The sequence below is a fragment of the Sminthopsis crassicaudata genome, chromosome 1, assembly GCF_048593235.1.
Source record: "Sminthopsis crassicaudata isolate SCR6 chromosome 1, ASM4859323v1, whole genome shotgun sequence".
Classification (NCBI taxonomy): domain Eukaryota; kingdom Metazoa; phylum Chordata; class Mammalia; order Dasyuromorphia; family Dasyuridae; genus Sminthopsis; species Sminthopsis crassicaudata.
The window spans coordinates 707,234,098-707,253,046 of NC_133617.1; the positions used below are offsets into that span (position 1 = coordinate 707,234,098).

An 18,949-nucleotide genomic window follows, 5' to 3' on the forward strand; every position below is an offset into this window, starting at 1 on the left:
TGTGCTTGTACATGGTTAGCAGGCACACGGCTGGCTAGGGATTAAGTAAGAAGCCAACCAATGACCAACTGTGTGTGGGTGGCTTGATGAGGAGATAAATTTTCTTCAGTGTCAATTACCTGGAGCTGTCTTGAACCTCCAGGAAAACTGGTTGTGAAGACCAACCCCATTAGCCTCTGGCTTTTTCAAAGGTTTGTTGAAAAAACTGGATCAATGTTTAAATCTTCCAAGTGAATTACCCTTTCTTTCAGAGATATCTCTGCCTAGCCATTAAAATCAAAAAATGATTTACAAAAACATAAATAGGATCATGCTAAAAGACAATCAGGAATCTTCCTTTTCAGAAATCAGTGGAAAATGTAGAGATAAGTTCCTTGGGTCTTTGTTAGAATGGAAAAGACCTTAGAGGTGATCCAGTCCAGTCCCCTTATATCAGAAATGTTCAGAAAGGAGTGACTTGCTTAAGAAATCAGTTTGACACAGAACTCTGGTATAAAGCCAGAGGCCCCAGCTTCAAATCCTGCTTCTGCAACTTATTGGCAGTGCGACCTTCACAAACCCCTCTGGCCTCTAAGATTGGCTCAGATGACATTTGAGGTTTTCTCCAGTTAGAGGAACTTCTAGGACACCTCTAAGATACCATTAACATGCATCTTCCTCCAAGCTGACAGCTCTGAAAGTTCCAAAGGAATCTAAAGATAAGGTTCATTGCCATTAGTCTTTGTTTCTTTACTCTTACTTTCCCCTCACGTGAGTTTTCCAGAAACACTGAAGACTACTCAACACCTCTTCCTTCTATCCCTCTTTCCTTCCCTTCCTCCCTGTTTCCTTCCTTCCTTAAATTATTATAAAGGTAATCAATATTATTATTACCTCTCCCTTGGACTACTGTAATTGCCTCCCACCTGGTTTTCCTAGCTCTAATCTCTCTCCTCTCTCCAATCCATCCTTCCCAAAGTTGCCAAAGTATTATTCCTAAAATCAAGATTAAATGTTTGATTTAAGTATGTCATTACTCTGCTCTAGAAGGTTCAATGATTATTTCTCTAAGATTAGTACAAACCTCTATGTTTAGTGTTTAAAGCCCTTCCCAATTTATTCCCCATGACTTCTCATCATATATTCTACATTCAAGCCCAACTGGCTCATGTGCTCTTCCTTTTTTCATCTCCTTCCTTTGGTGACTTTGCTAGGCTGCCTCTCCCATGACTCCTGGAACATTTTTCCTCCTCCTATCTACTTCTTAGAAGTTGTAGCTCACCTCAAGGCTAAATTCAACATGCCTTCATTTAATTTCCCAGTTGTTAATATTGTCTCTTCCCACCAATTACTTTGCATATATTTCACATGATTGTGTTTTTGCAATTCTCAGTGTGTGACTCCCCTCTCCCTCATCCTCTCCTAGTAGAATGCATACTTATTGAGGGCAGAGATTGTTTCATTCTTGTCTTGAGTCTCTGCCCAGTGGTTAGCACTATGCCGGGCATAGAAGAGATGTCTAATAAATGCTTATTGAATTAAATTGCATTTCTACTGCCAAAAGGCTGCTGGGACTTTGCTGTTTTTTTAGATGAAGTAAATTAATGGAAAGGAGGTGGCTGGGGGAGCTTTTGGATTTGATGACTGCCATTTGTCCCTGAATATTGTTGGCTGCTCTCAATGCCAGCAATCCAACTTTGGAGAGCATCCAGCTCTTGAAATAGCACTAACAAGACCATAGAGAGGGAGAGCTGGAAGGCATCTCAGGGATCATCTGGTTTACCTCTTTCATTTTACAGATGGGAAAACTGAGGCTGAGGGAGAGGAAGTCACTTTAACTTGTCCAAAGTAATCCAGGTAGAAAGAGGGAGAAATAATATTAAAACACAATTTTCCATTTTCTTTATTTTCATTCAGTGTTCAAAGTCAACATTAAGAACTTGCCTTAATATAACCAAAGAAGAAAATTTATCCTTTGAGGATTTTAAGTGACCGTGGGACATTTTTTTTTCTAATTTCACTCTTTGGAACTGGCTAAATAAGAAGCATTATAGAAGGCATGCTTATCTTCCAATCAGGAAGACTAGGGATGGAATCCTAAGGTTGAACCTGATGCTTGGTGGCCTTGGACTCTGCATTATTTCTCTGAGTTCTATTTTTCTCTTCTGTAGAATAAGGACATTCATTTAAAAGCACCTTGAAATCCACAGGCATTTTCAACACACACACACACACACACACACACACACACACACACACACACTCACACTCATGCAATACACTCATACATGTTTGCATGCATACATGTGAATGAGGTCATACTACATGCTTGCCTTAGCATGTGTGTGCACACATGTGTTCACACAATGTACAATATACATTTATGAAATCTATGTAAGCATTCACACATATGCATATGCATGCATGCATAGATACACATGTGTACCCACATATAATACACATATATACACATAAATATACAATCCACACACATATAGCATTTACACACATGTACACATATATTCCCTGTATATAATCCAAATACATATACAAATACACATATGTAGCACACAAAAGCATACATACAACATAGTTGTATACACACAAACACACTCTACATACAGTGCTTAGACACATAGTATACATGCATGTGTGCATGCATGTGCAAATTCACATACATACATATATGTACAGGCATATATACTCATGTATTCATGCATACCTGCATGTTCACACATATATACACACATAGTATACACACACACACACATACACACATACACATGCCCTTATTTTAAGGAATGCACTATCCCTGATTCATGTTAGGGAGCCCAAGTTCCCTTGGCTTTCAAAGTTCAGTTTAAGTATCTTCTCAGACTGCCTCTGCCTTCAGTGATTTCTCTCTTTCCTGAAACTTTTCAGTACTTTTTGGGATTGGAAGCGGAATGGTGGGAGAGCTGAGCACTGAGAGGAAAGGGAGAGATGTCCATCAAGTCACAAAAAACAAATTTGCCAACACAGTCTGGATTCAGTTTATACTGAGAGAGATGGTTTTTTCTTTGTTTTTTTTGTTTTGTTTTGTCAAGTTTGGGTTTCATAGTCCAATATTAATTACATTCTGATAACTAAGAAATACTGTGGGGAAATAAAAAGGGTGCTGGCTCTGGAGTAAGAAGCCCTGAGTTCAAATCCCAGTTCTGTCATTGAATATTTGTATTACTTCAGGAAAGTCACTCAACATCTGTGGACCTCAGTTTTCTTCTCTATAAAATGAAAGGCTTTTTCATCTGTGAGATCTCTTCTATCTCAAAATCTATGATTTTAGGATCCAGATAGCTTTGGGAATGAGATCCTTTGGGATCTCCCCAACTGTCTCCTCATCTCCATAGCTAGAGACATCATGCACAGTCTTCCTGGTAACTATCATAGTAGTAAATGTTAAAGAATTGTAATACTGGGTGGAAAAATGAACCTCACATATTTTCAAATTTCATCTGCATTATTAACATTTCCACCATCCCTTTTGTAAGTCTTAAAGATCAACAAGGCAACATATTAAGCCCCAATTTGCAGCACTTGCCAATTTCTGAGGTGTCAGTACTCACACTGAAAACATTGGTGACTAATATGGAAATGTTTGAAATGCTTATACATATAGAGTCTATGTCATATTGATTGCTGTCTTGGGGAGGGGAGAGATAAAAGAGGGAGGGAAGGGAGAAAAATTTGAAACTTAAAAACTTTCAAAAATGAAAGCTGAGAATTATCTTTACATGTCATTGGAAAAATAAAATACTATTGAATTAAAAAAATATTGACAGTCTCTAGTATGTCTCTCTAACTGATTCAGATACTGACTCTGAGTAGTAGCCCAGCAACTCTTTTATACTAAGCATTTCAAGTCAGGACTTTGTTGCCATTTTGGAAAATGACAAGGAGCTTAATGGACTATGTTCTCAAGGGCTTGGTGAATCTATGCTCCTGTTTCCTCATTTATAAAATAAAATCTTGCTTTAACTTATAGAAATAATATTTAAAGTATTCTGTGAATAATGTTAAAAGTGTAGGTGAAGGAATGGAAATAAAGAGGAAGAGAGGAGTGGAAAAAGGGGAGAAGAGGAGAAGGAAAGGAGGGGGAAGAGAAGGAAGATAAAAAGGGAGGAGAGAGGAGCAGAAGGAAGGAGATGAAAAAAAGAGAGAAGATGAAAGAGAAAGGTAAAGAAGGAAAAGGAGGAGAGGAAATAGGAGAGAGAGAGAAAGGAAAGAAAGAGGAAGGAAAGGGAAGAAAAGGGAGGGAGGCAGAGGAAAAGAAGGAAAGGGTAGGAAAGCAAGGGAAATGAGGATTATGGTTCCTAGGACAATCTAGGGATTGAATTGCTGAAATAGCAGCCCAAGAGGAGCATGTCTTGCCTGTTACCCTTTAGAATACTGCACCTGGAGGTTCTGACATCTGTTACTATATCTGTCTTGTGCTATTCAGAGTCCAAACATAAGGCAAGGCAAGGAATGTGTTATCAGATCTGGAGCTTTTTTTCCCTTTTGACTTTTAATTCATCCTAATTTTATGGCATCCTGATCTTGGTTTGGCTCAGGATTTTCCCATAACATCATAAAAGCAGAGCTGAGCTCAGCAATGACTTTGGTCTAGTTTATGTTTAGAAAGGCAGCCTGGGGTTAGTGCATAAAGGGCTGGCCCTGGAATTAGGAGGCTCTTGAGTTCAATCTTTGCCTTTGGCACATACTCATTATGTGACCATTGACAAGTGTTTTAGCCTGTCAATGACCTTGGTGGTTCTGAGTATAAATTATGAACACAGAACTGGAAAGAAACTTAGAGGTTATTCATATGAACTTCATTTTACAGTTGAGGCAACTGAGAACTAGAGAGGCTAAGCGTCTTGTGGGACACCAGCCAGATGGCCAATGGCAGGACTAGCATTCAAATTGGCCTCTGGTTGTGTTTTCTGTGGGTCAATTTTAATAAAGGGAAACATTTCAGAAAGTCAGAATCAAGGTCAGTGGTAAAGGGTGGGCATTGGTGAACAGAAGTTGGGAATGTATGGGAATGGACTGGAACAAATGCCTTGAGCGATGGAAGGAGCAGTTTAGCTGCTGCAAGTTTTTATCCAGCAGACGGTCAATTTCTGGTCAGATCTGCTCTATTTATAATTCTATTTGTATAAAACTATTTAAATTCATATTTATCTAATGCATTAAGGTTTGAAAAGCATTTTCTTTATAACAAAAATATGGTTACAGGATAGTGTAATATTATTATTCCCATTTTACACATAAGAACTCTAAGGTTCTGGAAAGTGGTTTTATTTTATTTTTTTTTGTTTGTTCCCACTCACAATGCTAATAGGTGTTTAAAACAGGATTTAAATCTCTTTTTTTCTGAACTTCAAATTCAATCTTCTTTCCACCATGACATACTGTGTTTCTGTGATGATATTACCTGCCACTGTCATTGTTCAAGCACTATTCAAAGATAATGGTTTAAATTTTTTTTCCTCCCAGAACTAGAATTCTGTATCTCTTTTTTTTGCAGTCATGTTTTCATATTCAGTTATATTGTTATTTTTGTAGATGTCATCTCCCTATGAGAGGATCGGTTTTTTGAAGAACCATGTCTTATGTATCACTATCTCCTGAAGCACCTCATTCTGAATAGATACTTTGTAAGTGCCAGTTATATATGTATATTGTTGATGGGTAATATTGTGGTCTTTTGGGTGATGGTGATGTTAGTGTTAAGAAATGAGAACACTAGTTGGGGCATGGCTCATGACATTTGATTAGAATTTAATGTGAGTGAGACTTGGATCACGAGATTACATTTTCTGTGAACTACCACATACCAGTTTGGGTGAGAGAATGAATTTTTTCTCATAAAGGGAAAACAAACTTTGCTTTGGGTTTTTTCTTTGGGTGGTGGGTCAGGAATAATATATTGGCAACTTCAAAAGCTACACCTGAATTATAAAAGAGATTATAATCCAATTCTCCAGGGAGGGCAATTGATTTGTCCAAAGTTACACAGTAGGTAAGGGGCTGATCACTGGGTATCACCCAGGTCTTCAGATTCATAGCCTAATATTCCATGCATAATATTAACTTTAAAGGCAAATGAAAATCTGTTAAGGACTTTTTCAAGCATTAAGTTAAAAAATAAAAATACATCAATTTCACTTCAATCTTGCATGTATATGTAGAGTATAATAACTGCTAATTATTTGTGCTATTATCAAAGAGGCCACTGGGTAACTTTAAGACAATTCAGCCTGAGCCTTTAAGTAATGAATGAATTCAGATGTAATCTTAAGGTCACTCTAAAAAGGAGCTAAAAATGCAATTCCAGATGCAGGAGGCCATTTGATGATTTACTGAGGAAAGTAGGCAATCTGTAGGTCTGCAGACTTAACTGCTGAGTCATGATACTCAACATGCTCAGACCATCAGTCATCAATAATGGCGTCAGCAGACACAAAGAAATGAATGAACTACAGCTTACTTTAAAGTGGAAAAGAAACCTGGGAGTACAAATTTAGAATGCCATGCTCATTAAGTAGGCTGTAGTGGAAAGAACATTGCACTGGGAGTCTGGGCAGCAGGGTTCTAAGCCCAGCTCAGCCAATAATCAGCTGCATATACCTAAGTAACTTAATCAAACTCTTTGGGTTTCAGTTTCCTCATCTATAGCTCAAAACTGGACTAAATAATTTCTAAAATCCTTCCCATATTTAGTTTTTTTATGACAATACCACTTTGAGTATCATCTATTCTTAACCCTGCTATTGGTCCCCCCAAGGCAACTGGTATTTATGACCCAAGAAACAGAAATAAAATTAAACTCTTGAAAAAAAGCAACTTGTTGAGAGGTAAGGTATAGGCAAAAGGAATGAAATATAAGGTTGTAAACATGCATTTGAGGAAAATGCCATTTAAAAACTTAAAGAACAAAATGAAAGAAAATAACTCAACAACAGAAGAAGGGCATGTTAAGTACATTAGGAATCTTAGAAATATTTGTGTAGGATGTTTCCAAAATGAACTATTACTTTAAAAAAAACTTTGACTAAATTATATTTGTAAAGCTATTCTGGATTTCTCCTACATAGAAGTATGCTTTCCCAAACTTCTTTGATCTTTTTGATTTTGATAAATGCTTAAAAATTACAGTTGTTCTGTTGAAGGAATATTGGGTTTTATTTTTTGTAACATTTCTAAAATCTTTGTCAAAAATTCCATTGCCTTTCCATTCTTTTAGGACTCCTTACCAGGATTAAACCATTTCAGGATGAAAGCAAAATTAATCTTATTTTTTTCTTGTTCTGAATCCAGCCTTCTTGGGTAGGAAAGGGAGAGGAAACTTTCTCTGCTCAGGATGTGTACTTTCTCTTCCATGCAGGATAAGCCTGGGTTAGAATGAGGCAATGCATTCCTGGTCCATAAGATCTCAGCTTCAGTAGGGACTTCAGCTGCTATCTTGGCCAACTTGTACCTGAACATGAATTCTTTCTACAACATACCCAGCAAATGGTCACTGAGTTTTTGTAGGGTGATAAGCCATGTTGAACTCAGTTTCTCCTGACACCAGGACTGGTGCTCTATCCACTGTGCCATCTACCTGCCCTCCTCATCTTTCTTTTTGAGTTGTGAAACCCAAAACTATAGATGAGCATGATTTTAGAATTAGGGATCTGCAAATGAGGAATTTTCAACATTATTTAGTTCCACTCTCTTATTTTACATAGGAGACAAAAGAAGACCAGAATAATAGAGAGCTTTACCAAAGTATATAGAATATTCAGAGGAGCAATCAAGATGATAAGGGCTTTGAGTTTGTGACATATATGGATAAATAGAGGAACTGGACATGTACAGCATGAAGGTGAGAGGACTTAGGGTGAACTGACTTCAAGTATCTGAAAGTTTGTCATATGGAAGAGGAATTAAAAGTAATTCTATTTGGCCCAAGAAGAAGGCAGTACCAGGAATAATCAGTGGAATTTGTGAAGAGGGAAATTTAATTTGATGTTGGGTTGGGTAGGAAACAAAACTGAAAGCTAGTTACAAGTCTAGCCATTTCAAAATGGATTGGGCTGAATTTGGAGATATGGGTCATGGGAGCTCCTTCTGTTTGGAAATCTTCAAGTAGAGGCTGTATTATTATTTAGTTAGTTTGTTACAGTGAGACTTAGTGTATGGTTTAAACTACATGGCTGCTGGGGCATCTTTCCACTTCAAATTCCTTAAATAATGTTTTATGTTCTTCCTTCCTTCCTTCCTTCCTTCCTTCCTTCCTTCCTTCCTTCCTTCCTTCCTTCCTTCCTTCCTTCCTTCCTTCCTTCCTTCCTTCCTTCCTTCCTTCCTTCCTTCCTTCCTTCCTTCCTTCCTTCCTTCCTTCCTTCCTTCCTTCCTTCCTTCCTTCCTTCCTTCCTTCCTTCCTTCCTTCCTTCCTTCCTTCCTTCCTTGTAAAACCTACTTGTAGGCTTCCTAATCTAGCATTCCTTTCACTGTATAATGCTTTCTGCCATGTTTTGTATTGCCTCTCACACTTACATTCATTTATTTTTTTTAATGTTGTATTTCCCCAGAAAAATGTAAACTCTTTGAGAGTAAGGAATAATTAATTTTTCTTTTATTTTTCTAGTACCTAACTTAGTTCCTATCTAGAGACAGGTGCTAATTAAATATAATTGAATTGAATTGAATTTTTGACCAGTTAAATGAATAGATAGACAAATGATAATGAATCTAAGACTGGAAAGGACCTCAGGAACCACTCCTTATAATCTTGTCATTTTGCAAATGAGTAAATCAACATCTAGGGCTGGGCTTCTTAAATTTTTTTCATTCATAACTCCTTTTTACTCAAGAAATTTTTATATGACTCTGTCCTAAATCTGAAGGGAGGTGTTTCTGGCAGCACATGCATGCAAAGAGCGAAGTGTGTGTGCATGTATGTATGTATGTATACATACATATATATATATATATATATATATATATATATATATTTCAAAACCAAGGCTGGAGTAAAATCACAATATAAAAGGATCATCTCACATTCATTACATAGTTGATTTTCAATCAATTTTTGGCCGTTGCATTAAGAAACTTTTTATTGTTGCCAAATTTTTTGCAACCCCACAGTCAGTTACATGACCAGCAACCCACAGCATAAGAAGCTGTGATCCAGGGCACTACCCTTAGTTATCCAGGTGGTAACCAGTCACCTCTGATGTCCTGTGTTTGTAAATGTTGAGTAACAAGCTACAAGAAATGTGACTTGGATATGATATCTGAATAGAAGAAAGGCTTGATTTGACTTAATCTCTTTCTATGGCTACTAAGCAACAGCCTATCAAATTCAGGGTTTTAGGAGGTTCCTCATGACTAGAGAGATGTGCTTACCAGTTTCTGAGTCAGTCCTGGAGGAGCCCATTCATATGTGATGGTATCAAAAGTGGGATCCTTCCCTGTTGCAATAGGGTTGGTCATAATCATCCGGTTCCTCTTGTAAATGCGGATGCCATCTCCGCCTTTGACTCGGGCAGTGAGGGTGGAGTATTTGGAATCTGTCAGCAAGCGGCCAATTTTCCGATCATCTTCCATTTCAGAGCTCAGGCTGTGATCTTCATAGCTGCATTTACATGACTTGCATATTTTCCTGTGGGGGGGAGGATGGTGGGACAAGTGAGATCATCCTTTGGCTATGAGCAGGACTGAGGAGGCATTTGCTCTTTTGAAGCTCAAAGTTTAACTTAAATCCCTTGGAAAGGTTAGCGGCAGGATCAGATTGTGACCCTAGACAAGGAGCCGCCTTTGTGATTGAAAACCTTATTTGGGAAAAGTCAGCGTGATAGTTCTGTGAGGAATGTAAAATATGAGACAAATTTTTACTGTTTTCCCATGAGGAAATGGAGAATGTCCCCCACCTTTCTTCTGCAAAAAAATAAAAATAAAAATAAAAAAACCCCTAAAAACCAAACCAACTAACCAAACAAACAAACAAAAAACAACCAGCTGATTTTTATGTCCTGTAGTGACGGGGTAGGCTCATTCATTAAAAAGATGCTCCTAGGAGTTTCCCCCAAGATTTATGGGCCCCATAAAAACAGACATTTGTACATTTGGCTAAGCTAGTGCACTTTTGACAGAAGGCAGCTGTGAGAGTCTTAGGGAAGAGTGGACAGCACCCGGAGGAAAGGAAACCTATTAAGAGGCTAAAAGCTAAGCAGGAGATATTGGGATGGATGAAGTCTGACTTAATTTGGAGGGAAGGAATCTGAGGTGAGGGGGTGTTTGAGTGTCAGTATGTGTACAAAGAAGAATAATTTTGTAATACTGAAATTCTGATATTTGTCAAATATTATTCACATTAGAATCTGGCTACTTTAAGTCATGCAGCTAAACCTTAGATATCCAGAAACTGTTACTGTTCAATTGCAGAAAAATCAGTCCTTTCCCTTGCAAAGAATTACTGGAGATAGACTAAGCTGCTGATGCTTTAACTTAGATGCATTAAAAGCTTATTCAGTAAAGTGGAGTTCAGCAGTGATCAGCATCTGAGCTTTTTCTGTGTGTTTTGTTTCTCACTTGGACTGAGGCAGCCCCCTTAACACCTCATTCCTAGGATCTCATCAGCTTAAATGCTGAACTTAACACAGCTTCCCCATCAGCAGAGCCTTTTGCACCCTCCAGCTCATAAGATCATCAGCTTCAGGATCCCTCAGTAATTGAGATTACAGGTATGCACCATCATGTCTTGCCAACATATTTTATTTCAAGGCACATTTTATATTTGTATTTCTCCTACTTCCTTATGCAACTTTACAAGTAGAAATAATGGGATGAGGAAAATGAAGTGAGGAGGAACACACAAAGGTGACAAAAACACAGAAGGGATGGCAGGGATGTGGGGCAAGGGATAGCAGAGACATGGGAAGACAACAAGGTCACAGAGGGGATGGCAGGGAGGGAGGGATGGAGAACAGACAGAAGGACAGAAGGACAGTATCTGCCATTTTTTAACTCTAGTTACTCTATATTCCTTTTCTTAGGAGAATTTCTGATTCCTTTAGAAAATTCTGCTTTATGGTATTTTCTTAAAAGGGAAGATACTTTGTTCCCACATTCCATTTTTGTTGCCTCATTTACATGAATTAAAAGCCAGCTTGGCTTTACCTAGTTTATATCTAGTCATAGAATTTTTAGGCATTAGAAAAGTCCTTGAAGAGCATCTAGAAGATGAAGCTCAGAGGAAACAATCGAATCTCTCAAGGTAGTCTAGTTGGGCAGAACCAAAATGAGGAGCTGAGTCTCCTGACTCCCCATCTAGGGCTGCCCTTTAATCTTTTCTTCTTTTTCTCTGAGTCTCCTCAAGAAGATCAGTAAATGATGTTTTGGGTTATAAAAGTTTCATGTTGTAAGGATGCCCAAGGATGTGTTGGGCTAACATCCCATGAATTTTAATTGTATAAGTCTATTAGGAAATGAAGAGAATGGGAATTGAGCTTAGCAATTATATTTCATAGCATATTGTCTCATAATTCTAGGAAAGGCTTTGGGTATACCAAAGGGATTTGGAGGAAGTTTGGAATAGTAGAAAGAAAATGAAACAGAGAAAATTGGATTCTGCACTGGACTTAGACTCTGGTTCTCAGTTCCCTCATCTGTATGAACAGACATTTATGAACAGGCAATTTTCATATGAAGAAATAAAAACCATTTCTAGTCATATAAAAAAGTTCTAAATTAATATTGATTAGGGGAATGCAAATTAAGACAACTTTGAGGTACCACTCCATACCTCTCAGATTAGCTAAGATGATAGTAAAAGATAATGATAAATGTTGGAGGAAATGTGGGAAAACTAGGACACTAAAGCATTGTTGATGGAGTTGTGAAATGATCCAGCCATTCTGAAGAGCAATTTGATACTATGCCCAAAGGGCTATCAAACTGCATACTCTTTGGTCCAACAGTATCTCTCTACTAGGCTTGTATCCCAAAGAGATTATGGGAGAAAAGGATTCGCATGTGCAGAAATGTTTGTGGCAGCCCTTTTTATAGTGGGAAGAAACTAGAAACTGAATGGATGCCCATCATCTGGGAAATGGCTGAACAAGTTATGGTAAATGAATGTTATAGAATATTATTGTTCTATAAGAAATGATCAGCAGGATGATTTTAGAAAGACTTGGAAAGACTTATATGAACTGATGCTACGTGAAGGAAGTAGAACCAAGAGATCATTGTATACAGTAACAAACAAGATTATATGATGACCACCTGGATAGACTTGGCTCTTTTCAACAACGAGATGATTCAAAGCAATTCTAATAGATTTGTGATGGAAAGAGCTATCTGTATCCAGAGATAGAACTATGGAGACTGAATATGGATCAAAGCATTTTCATCTCTTTTTTGTTTGCTTTTTTTTCTTTCCTGTATTTTTTTCCCTTTTGAACTGATTTTTCTTGTTCAGCAAATATCGATATACATTTAGAAGAATTGCACATGTTTAATCTATATCAGATTGTTTGCTGTCTTTGGGAGGGAAGAGAATGGAAGAGAGGGAGAAAAATGTGGAACACAAGGCTTTGCAAAGGTGAATGTTGAAATATATATTTGTATGTATTTGGAAAAATAAAATATTATTCAAAATGAGAGGCCTTGGACCAGAGAATATTTGTTATCTTTTCTAGGCCTTTGATTCTATCATGCAGATGCTAGGATGCTAGGTTTGCTCTTGGCCATCTTCATTCTCCAATAAATTGTTTTCCTAATCTTTACTTAGTCAATAGGTTTTATAGTTTAGTGACAAGAAAAATTGATTTAATTTCTCAAACCCAATTGGATTGTAAACTTCTCCATTAGATTGTAAGCACCTTGAGGGCAAGGGCTATTTTTTTAATCTCTTTTTGTATTGTCAGTGCTTAACACAGTCCTTGGCAAATAACTTTAATAGCAAATAAATGTTTATTGAATTAGATTGAATAAGTCATTACTAACATGGCCTAATTTGACAGGTATTGACAGAGCTCTTTTTCTTCCTTACCTCCACACTGAGTATACCAATCCCCTTCTTTATAGGTGACTATATTTATTCAAACTCTCATTACCTCTTGCACGAAGTAGTGCAGGGGTGTATCCTGAGTTTCTGCTAAGTGTTTAATGAATTTTATTTAACTTATAATTGCAGTAGCATATGCATGCACAATTCTCCACAAATTGTAAGACATTAACACTTGCAATCAAATTCAGGGTTCTTTATGGTAAAGAACAATCTATTTATGACATAAGCAAAAATAAGTTTGAGGAAGTTTGAGATAGTGGAAAGGAAATAGAATAGAAAAAAATTTGGTTCTACTCTTGACTTAGTTTCTTTGCACCTCAGTTTCCTCATCTGTAAAATTAGAAGCATTAGACTATTGCAAAAGTCACTCTTCCTTCAATCTCCCCTCCCTCCAAATTATCCTCTGTAGAACTCTGAAATGGACATTCCATACAATACAGATTTGCACACATCATTTCCATAGTCCCCTTATTATCTTTGGGATAAAATATAAAGTCCTTGAACATGTAAAGTGTTTCATAATCTGACTGAAGTTGATCTTCCCAGAATAATTTTATATTATCCTTCAATAATTCTGCATTATGATTAAACCTGGCCTTTTTTCAGTTCAATATACATAACATCTCCCACTTCTACTTCCTTTCCTGGGTTGTGTTTCTTGCTTGGGATATATTCCCACACCCCTGGATCTTGGCTTCCTTCAAGACTCAGTTTTAAACATTGCTTGGACGTGAGATCTTTCCTGAATATTGATTATTAGTCTTACCTCCTGAAAATTACTGTTTATTTGCTGTATGTGTATTTTAAAGGACTTTTTATATACACATTATTACCCCAGTTGACTATAAATTCCTTAAATGCAAATTATATTTTATTTCTGTCTTTGTTTTCCCATTGCTTAGCATAGGGTCTTGTACATAATGAATTAAAAATGTCTTGTGTAGGGAGCATAACATAATGGGAAGGAAAGTAGGTTGGAAGTCTTGGGCGCCAGTTTTAAGCCTGTCAGTTAGTAGTCCTATGAGTTTCAGTAAATCACTTTACTTCCTTTGGCATTACTTTCTCCCTTTATAAAATGAAAGATTTGGAGTAGAAGGTAATCTAATTTTCCCCCTCTATCATTCTTACATTCACTGTAGGTAGGGAGAGATTGACAGACTAGAATTTTGTTTAAACAGTATAGTAAATATAGAGAGAAGGGACAGGTATGTTCAGGGAAGGCTAGTACCTCTGGGATGAAGGCTGCCCAGCCCTTTACAGGGCTGCTTTCCACCTTCTGTGTCCTCCTGATCCACCTAACCCTTTCCTGTGGCTCCAAGAAACTGTAGTAAGCATAGTGGCCACATCCCAGTAAACCATTTCAGCAGATGGGCTGAACCAGGTTGAGGATAACAAAAGGGTCTCAAACCCTATGGTAAGTTAAGATGTTAGTATCTACCTCAAGTATGTAGAGGATTTCCCTGATGGAATGGGCAGGTGAGAAAAAATTATCCCAATGGTCATAATGGCAGCTAAAGTTCTTCATTTGTGGAATGCTTAGAACTTGATTTGACTTCAAAGACACCAAGGTCATCTCCTGCATCTTGAGCCATCACTAGTCATCTTGACTCTGTCATCTCATTGGAAAATGATGGCTTTAGAAGAGAGAGTGAAGCTGATGACTTTGTGAAACTCTGCCTCACTTAATGTCAATTTAACATCAATCCAAAGATATCACCATAAAATATACAGCATCATAGTTAGCTGAGGCAAGAAACTCTATTCACTTTCATCAAATTTAGGTTGGAAATTTCTTCCAGAAAAGGAATATATAGAAATTGAATCATGTTCAAGACAGGTTGCTAAAAATTTAGATAAATATGGAATTGTTGCTGAGAATTTTCTGGTTCAGAATTGCTTCTAGAGTTGGAGGTTGTTAGGAGTCTACCACAAGTAGGCATTAAGAGAAATGGGTATTTTAAAAATAAAAAGCAGAGAGTGTGTGACCCTAGGCAAGTCACTTAACCCCATAGCCTTAACCCTTAAAAATAAACAATTGCCATACAATCCTTGTACTATGTCTGTGTATGTTTTTGTTCTCTAATTTCATTCCCCCTTTATCACCTGGGATTTTTCTCTCTTCACTGACATGTAAGAAAGTTCTAGATATGTAGAATGCTAAATCTAGATTGCTTTTAAATGAAGGCTAAAATTAAATGAAATCAGAAATTCTCCACATGTTCAGAAAACCCAACCCCTTTAGACATACATAGTGTGAATGGTATTTGCACTAAAGAAATCCCTCAACACTGTACTCTGGAATCATATTTCTCTGTTAACTAGGAATTAACCTGTATAGCAAATTAGCTAGATTGAAATTTCCATTCAGAGCAAAGAAATTTGTGGTAGCTCTAGGCCAGTACAATTCTTTGTCATCTTGTGTTGGGCAGCTTCAGCTCCCAAACAATAATCTTCTTCTCTACCTTTATTGCCTCTCTTGACCTTTCTCCAGAGGCAAAATATCATAAAATATAGTTATCAGGAAGACATGGTTCAAATCCTGCCTCTTACTCTTACTGACAATATAGACAAATCATTTAACCTCTTAGGACTATTGTGAGGCTCAAATGAAATTATGTATACAGTTGTTATTATCATCATTAGTCATAATAACATTTACTAACACATCAAGGGGTCTCTTGGTAAGGTTAAAGCTTTTTTTTTTTTTTTTTAATAATGGTCCCGGTGGAGGAATTCTCTCTTCCAATGCAAATATAAATTTTTTTTCTGCAATTTCTATTCTTAGAGAGTTTCTGGGACATTAAGAGCTCAAAAGACTTGCCCAGTATCACACAACCAGTATGTGTTATAATGTGGGACTTAAATCCAAGGCTTTTCTGACTTTTATTCTGTTATACCTATCATGTTCGAATTCCATCAAACTTCAGGAGATATGGTCACTTTGCTAGTGCTATCTCTAAAAACTGCATGAACCTAACCTTCAAGAGGTGAGCCTTTCCAAAGTGAGGGTAGTCCTTGAATAAAAGCCCATCAGCAGGCTTTTTCTTGAACCATGTACACTTTGGTAGGATCCAATAGAATTATCCTCTACTGAAATATGCTTTGAGGACTCAGTATCAATTCCATGGCAACATAGGACTTCAGAATGGGATTTCAGTGAAGTAAAATGCCATTTTGGGCCAAACATAGGTCACCCCTGTCTTTCAATCACAAAGGCATCTGATGGCACCATGCCTAGAATCAAGAAAATCCAAGTGTAAATACAGCCTTACATAGTGTATGATGCTGGGTAAATCACAAAACAATGTTGCAAGGAAATTCTATTATATCCTTATTTTATAGCTGAAAAAAACTAAGGGAAATAGAGATCAACTGACTTAGCCACCCAAGGGAAAATCTATGTTCCTCTTAGTTTCTTCAACTATAAAATAAGAATAGTAATAGCATCTACCTTGCAAGATAGCTTTAAGTATAAAATGAGATTGTATCCTACATTTATTCCATTCCTTCTCTTTATGTAAGCTCTCTGTAAATGGAATAAATCAGTATTTTACCTTGGAAGTTTATAAAAAGAATACATTTGAGAATAAAAAGATTAGAAATGGAAACGACTCAGGAAACTACTGAAATATTCCAGTGAGATATAAGGGCCATGTGAATGGGAAGAAGAGGATGAATGACAAAGATGTTAACAGAAGTAGAATTTTTGGCAATTGATTGATGATGGAAGGCAAGGTAGAAGGAAGAGTAAAGGATACCTGAGTGACAAGGTGGATGGTGGTAGTCTTAATAGAAATAGTAAAGTGTGGAAAAAGGTGTATTTTTCAAGTTTAGAATTCTTTTTTTATGAATTCTTTTTTGGGTTCAACTTGTCTTTTATTTTCTGTATTTGTGATATAACATGGGTGAAATTTCTGGTGGTAAGCTCATGAATAGAATGAAAATAATGTTATCTCTCTTGGATATTTCACAAAAGTTTCAAGCATAAACTGAGGCAAGATTATATATTTCTGAAAGTGTTTGAAAGGCACTGTGAAATTATAATTAATTCCATAAATCTGGATACAGAGATAGATCCTCTATGATATGATTCTTGTAGGTGGTTTCATTAATTTGTTGTGATTATCACTTTACCCACAAAACAACAACCATACAAACAAAATCCCCCATTAATCCTCCCCCCCAAAAAACAAACAAAAGAAAAAATCAACCATCTGCTTTATAGCTTTTCCTAATTTAGCTGGATTGGTTCTCAAACAGTCAACATATGTTCATTCCTGGCTCATAATAAGTATTTAATAAATGTTTTTGAATCCAATCAAACCCCCAGGTCTATGCTAAAAAGCTCTCTAACTGGGTAAGACCCTCCAACAGGGATTTTGTTCTTTGGCCTTCAAGAATCTAGGGTCATTTCTAGGCCATGAGGCACCAGGGATGGACTTTAGTAGAGGCGTGTACATATCATGTATCACAATTATTTTTATATACTCTGGAGAACCCTTTGTCTAATATACTTATTTCACACATATTCCCTGATTAACAACATAGCCCATATTTCTCATTGGTGTTAGTAAAGAACGACTGGCCTTAGGGTAAACCAGAGCAGAGGGATGAAAAACATCCCACCATATACCAGTGCCCCCTGTGCTTGCCATTTCTATCGAGGTTCAAATAAATATTCTGGGAAACTTTGAAAAGAAAAACGTCATCAGAAGGGCAGCCAGAATGGATTGGGACAGAAAAGGGAAGGGAAAATCCTTCCTGATCTCCCCTTTTGCCTTGGTGATTACAAGCAGAGGCTGTTATGGACTGAATGCATTTTAAGAGCCTCAGGTCTTTTTTTAGCCTTGGTGCTTTTGCCCAGGCTTTAAACTCATGCCCATCCCTGGACTGTTCTCCTTTACCTTCACCTCCTACAACTGCTCACTTCTGACCAAAGAGAGGTCAGTTGCTCGTTTCTATAGGTTTTTCCTATCCCTCTCATCACTAATACTCTTTTCCCATCAAAATCCCTTTGTGTTTACTCTGTGTATGTATATACACACACACACACAGACACACAGACACACACACACACACATATATATAATGCATATTCACACACCCATATATGTATATATAGTGTGTGTATGCATATATATATATAGTGTGTATGTATATATAGTGTATATGTATATATATAGTGTGTATATATATATATATATAATGTGTACACACACATACACACACACACACACACACACACACACACACACACATATATATATATATCCTGCATAATTATTAGGACTCTTCCTTCCAATGACTTCCAGCACACACACACACACACACACACACACACACACACACACACACACACACGCACACACACTTCCTCCATGGAGCCTAAAATCTGAGAGATAAAAAACATTTTGTTTTCTTCTTTTCTAGAATAGTAAAAGGAACTTGATAAACTCTTGTTGAAATAAATTGAATCTAGAACAACCTGGAATATTAACTTTCTTTTTCCACACTATTCTCTCCAAGATCACATCCCATTGACACTGTATATAACATGTGTCCATAGATATTTGTATTTTGGCTCCACATTTGAAATGGGTGAAATTCTCAAGGCCAGGGATCTCTGGTTTTTACTTTCTTTATACCCCTAACTTTATACACAGCCTGGCACATTTAATCACTTAATTAGCGCTTGCTAGCTAGCTGAGTGACTGCTTCCAAGAATCAATGCCCATCAAAGGATTCTTAAAATAAAATCACGGCTACAATAGGGCAGTAGAGCCTTTGTCTTAGAGCACTGACATTTATGGCGCCCTGATGTGGAACATGCTTCCTCCTCTTCTCTGCTCTCCCTGACCTTACAGCTGTAGCTAATTTTTCCAC

General features: G+C 37.1%; 1 protein-coding gene across 1 annotated transcript in view; it reads right to left on the reverse strand.

Annotated features, from left to right (window-relative positions):
• Window positions 1–18,949, reverse strand: part of LMCD1 (LIM and cysteine rich domains 1) — a 76,308-nt gene that overhangs the window by 22,416 nt on the left and 34,943 nt on the right. Inside the window, exon 3 of the mRNA XM_074284033.1 lies at window positions 9,400–9,655. Within this exon, the coding sequence (XP_074140134.1) occupies window positions 9,400–9,655 (256 nt within the window). The remainder of the gene's footprint in view (window positions 1–9,399; window positions 9,656–18,949) is intronic.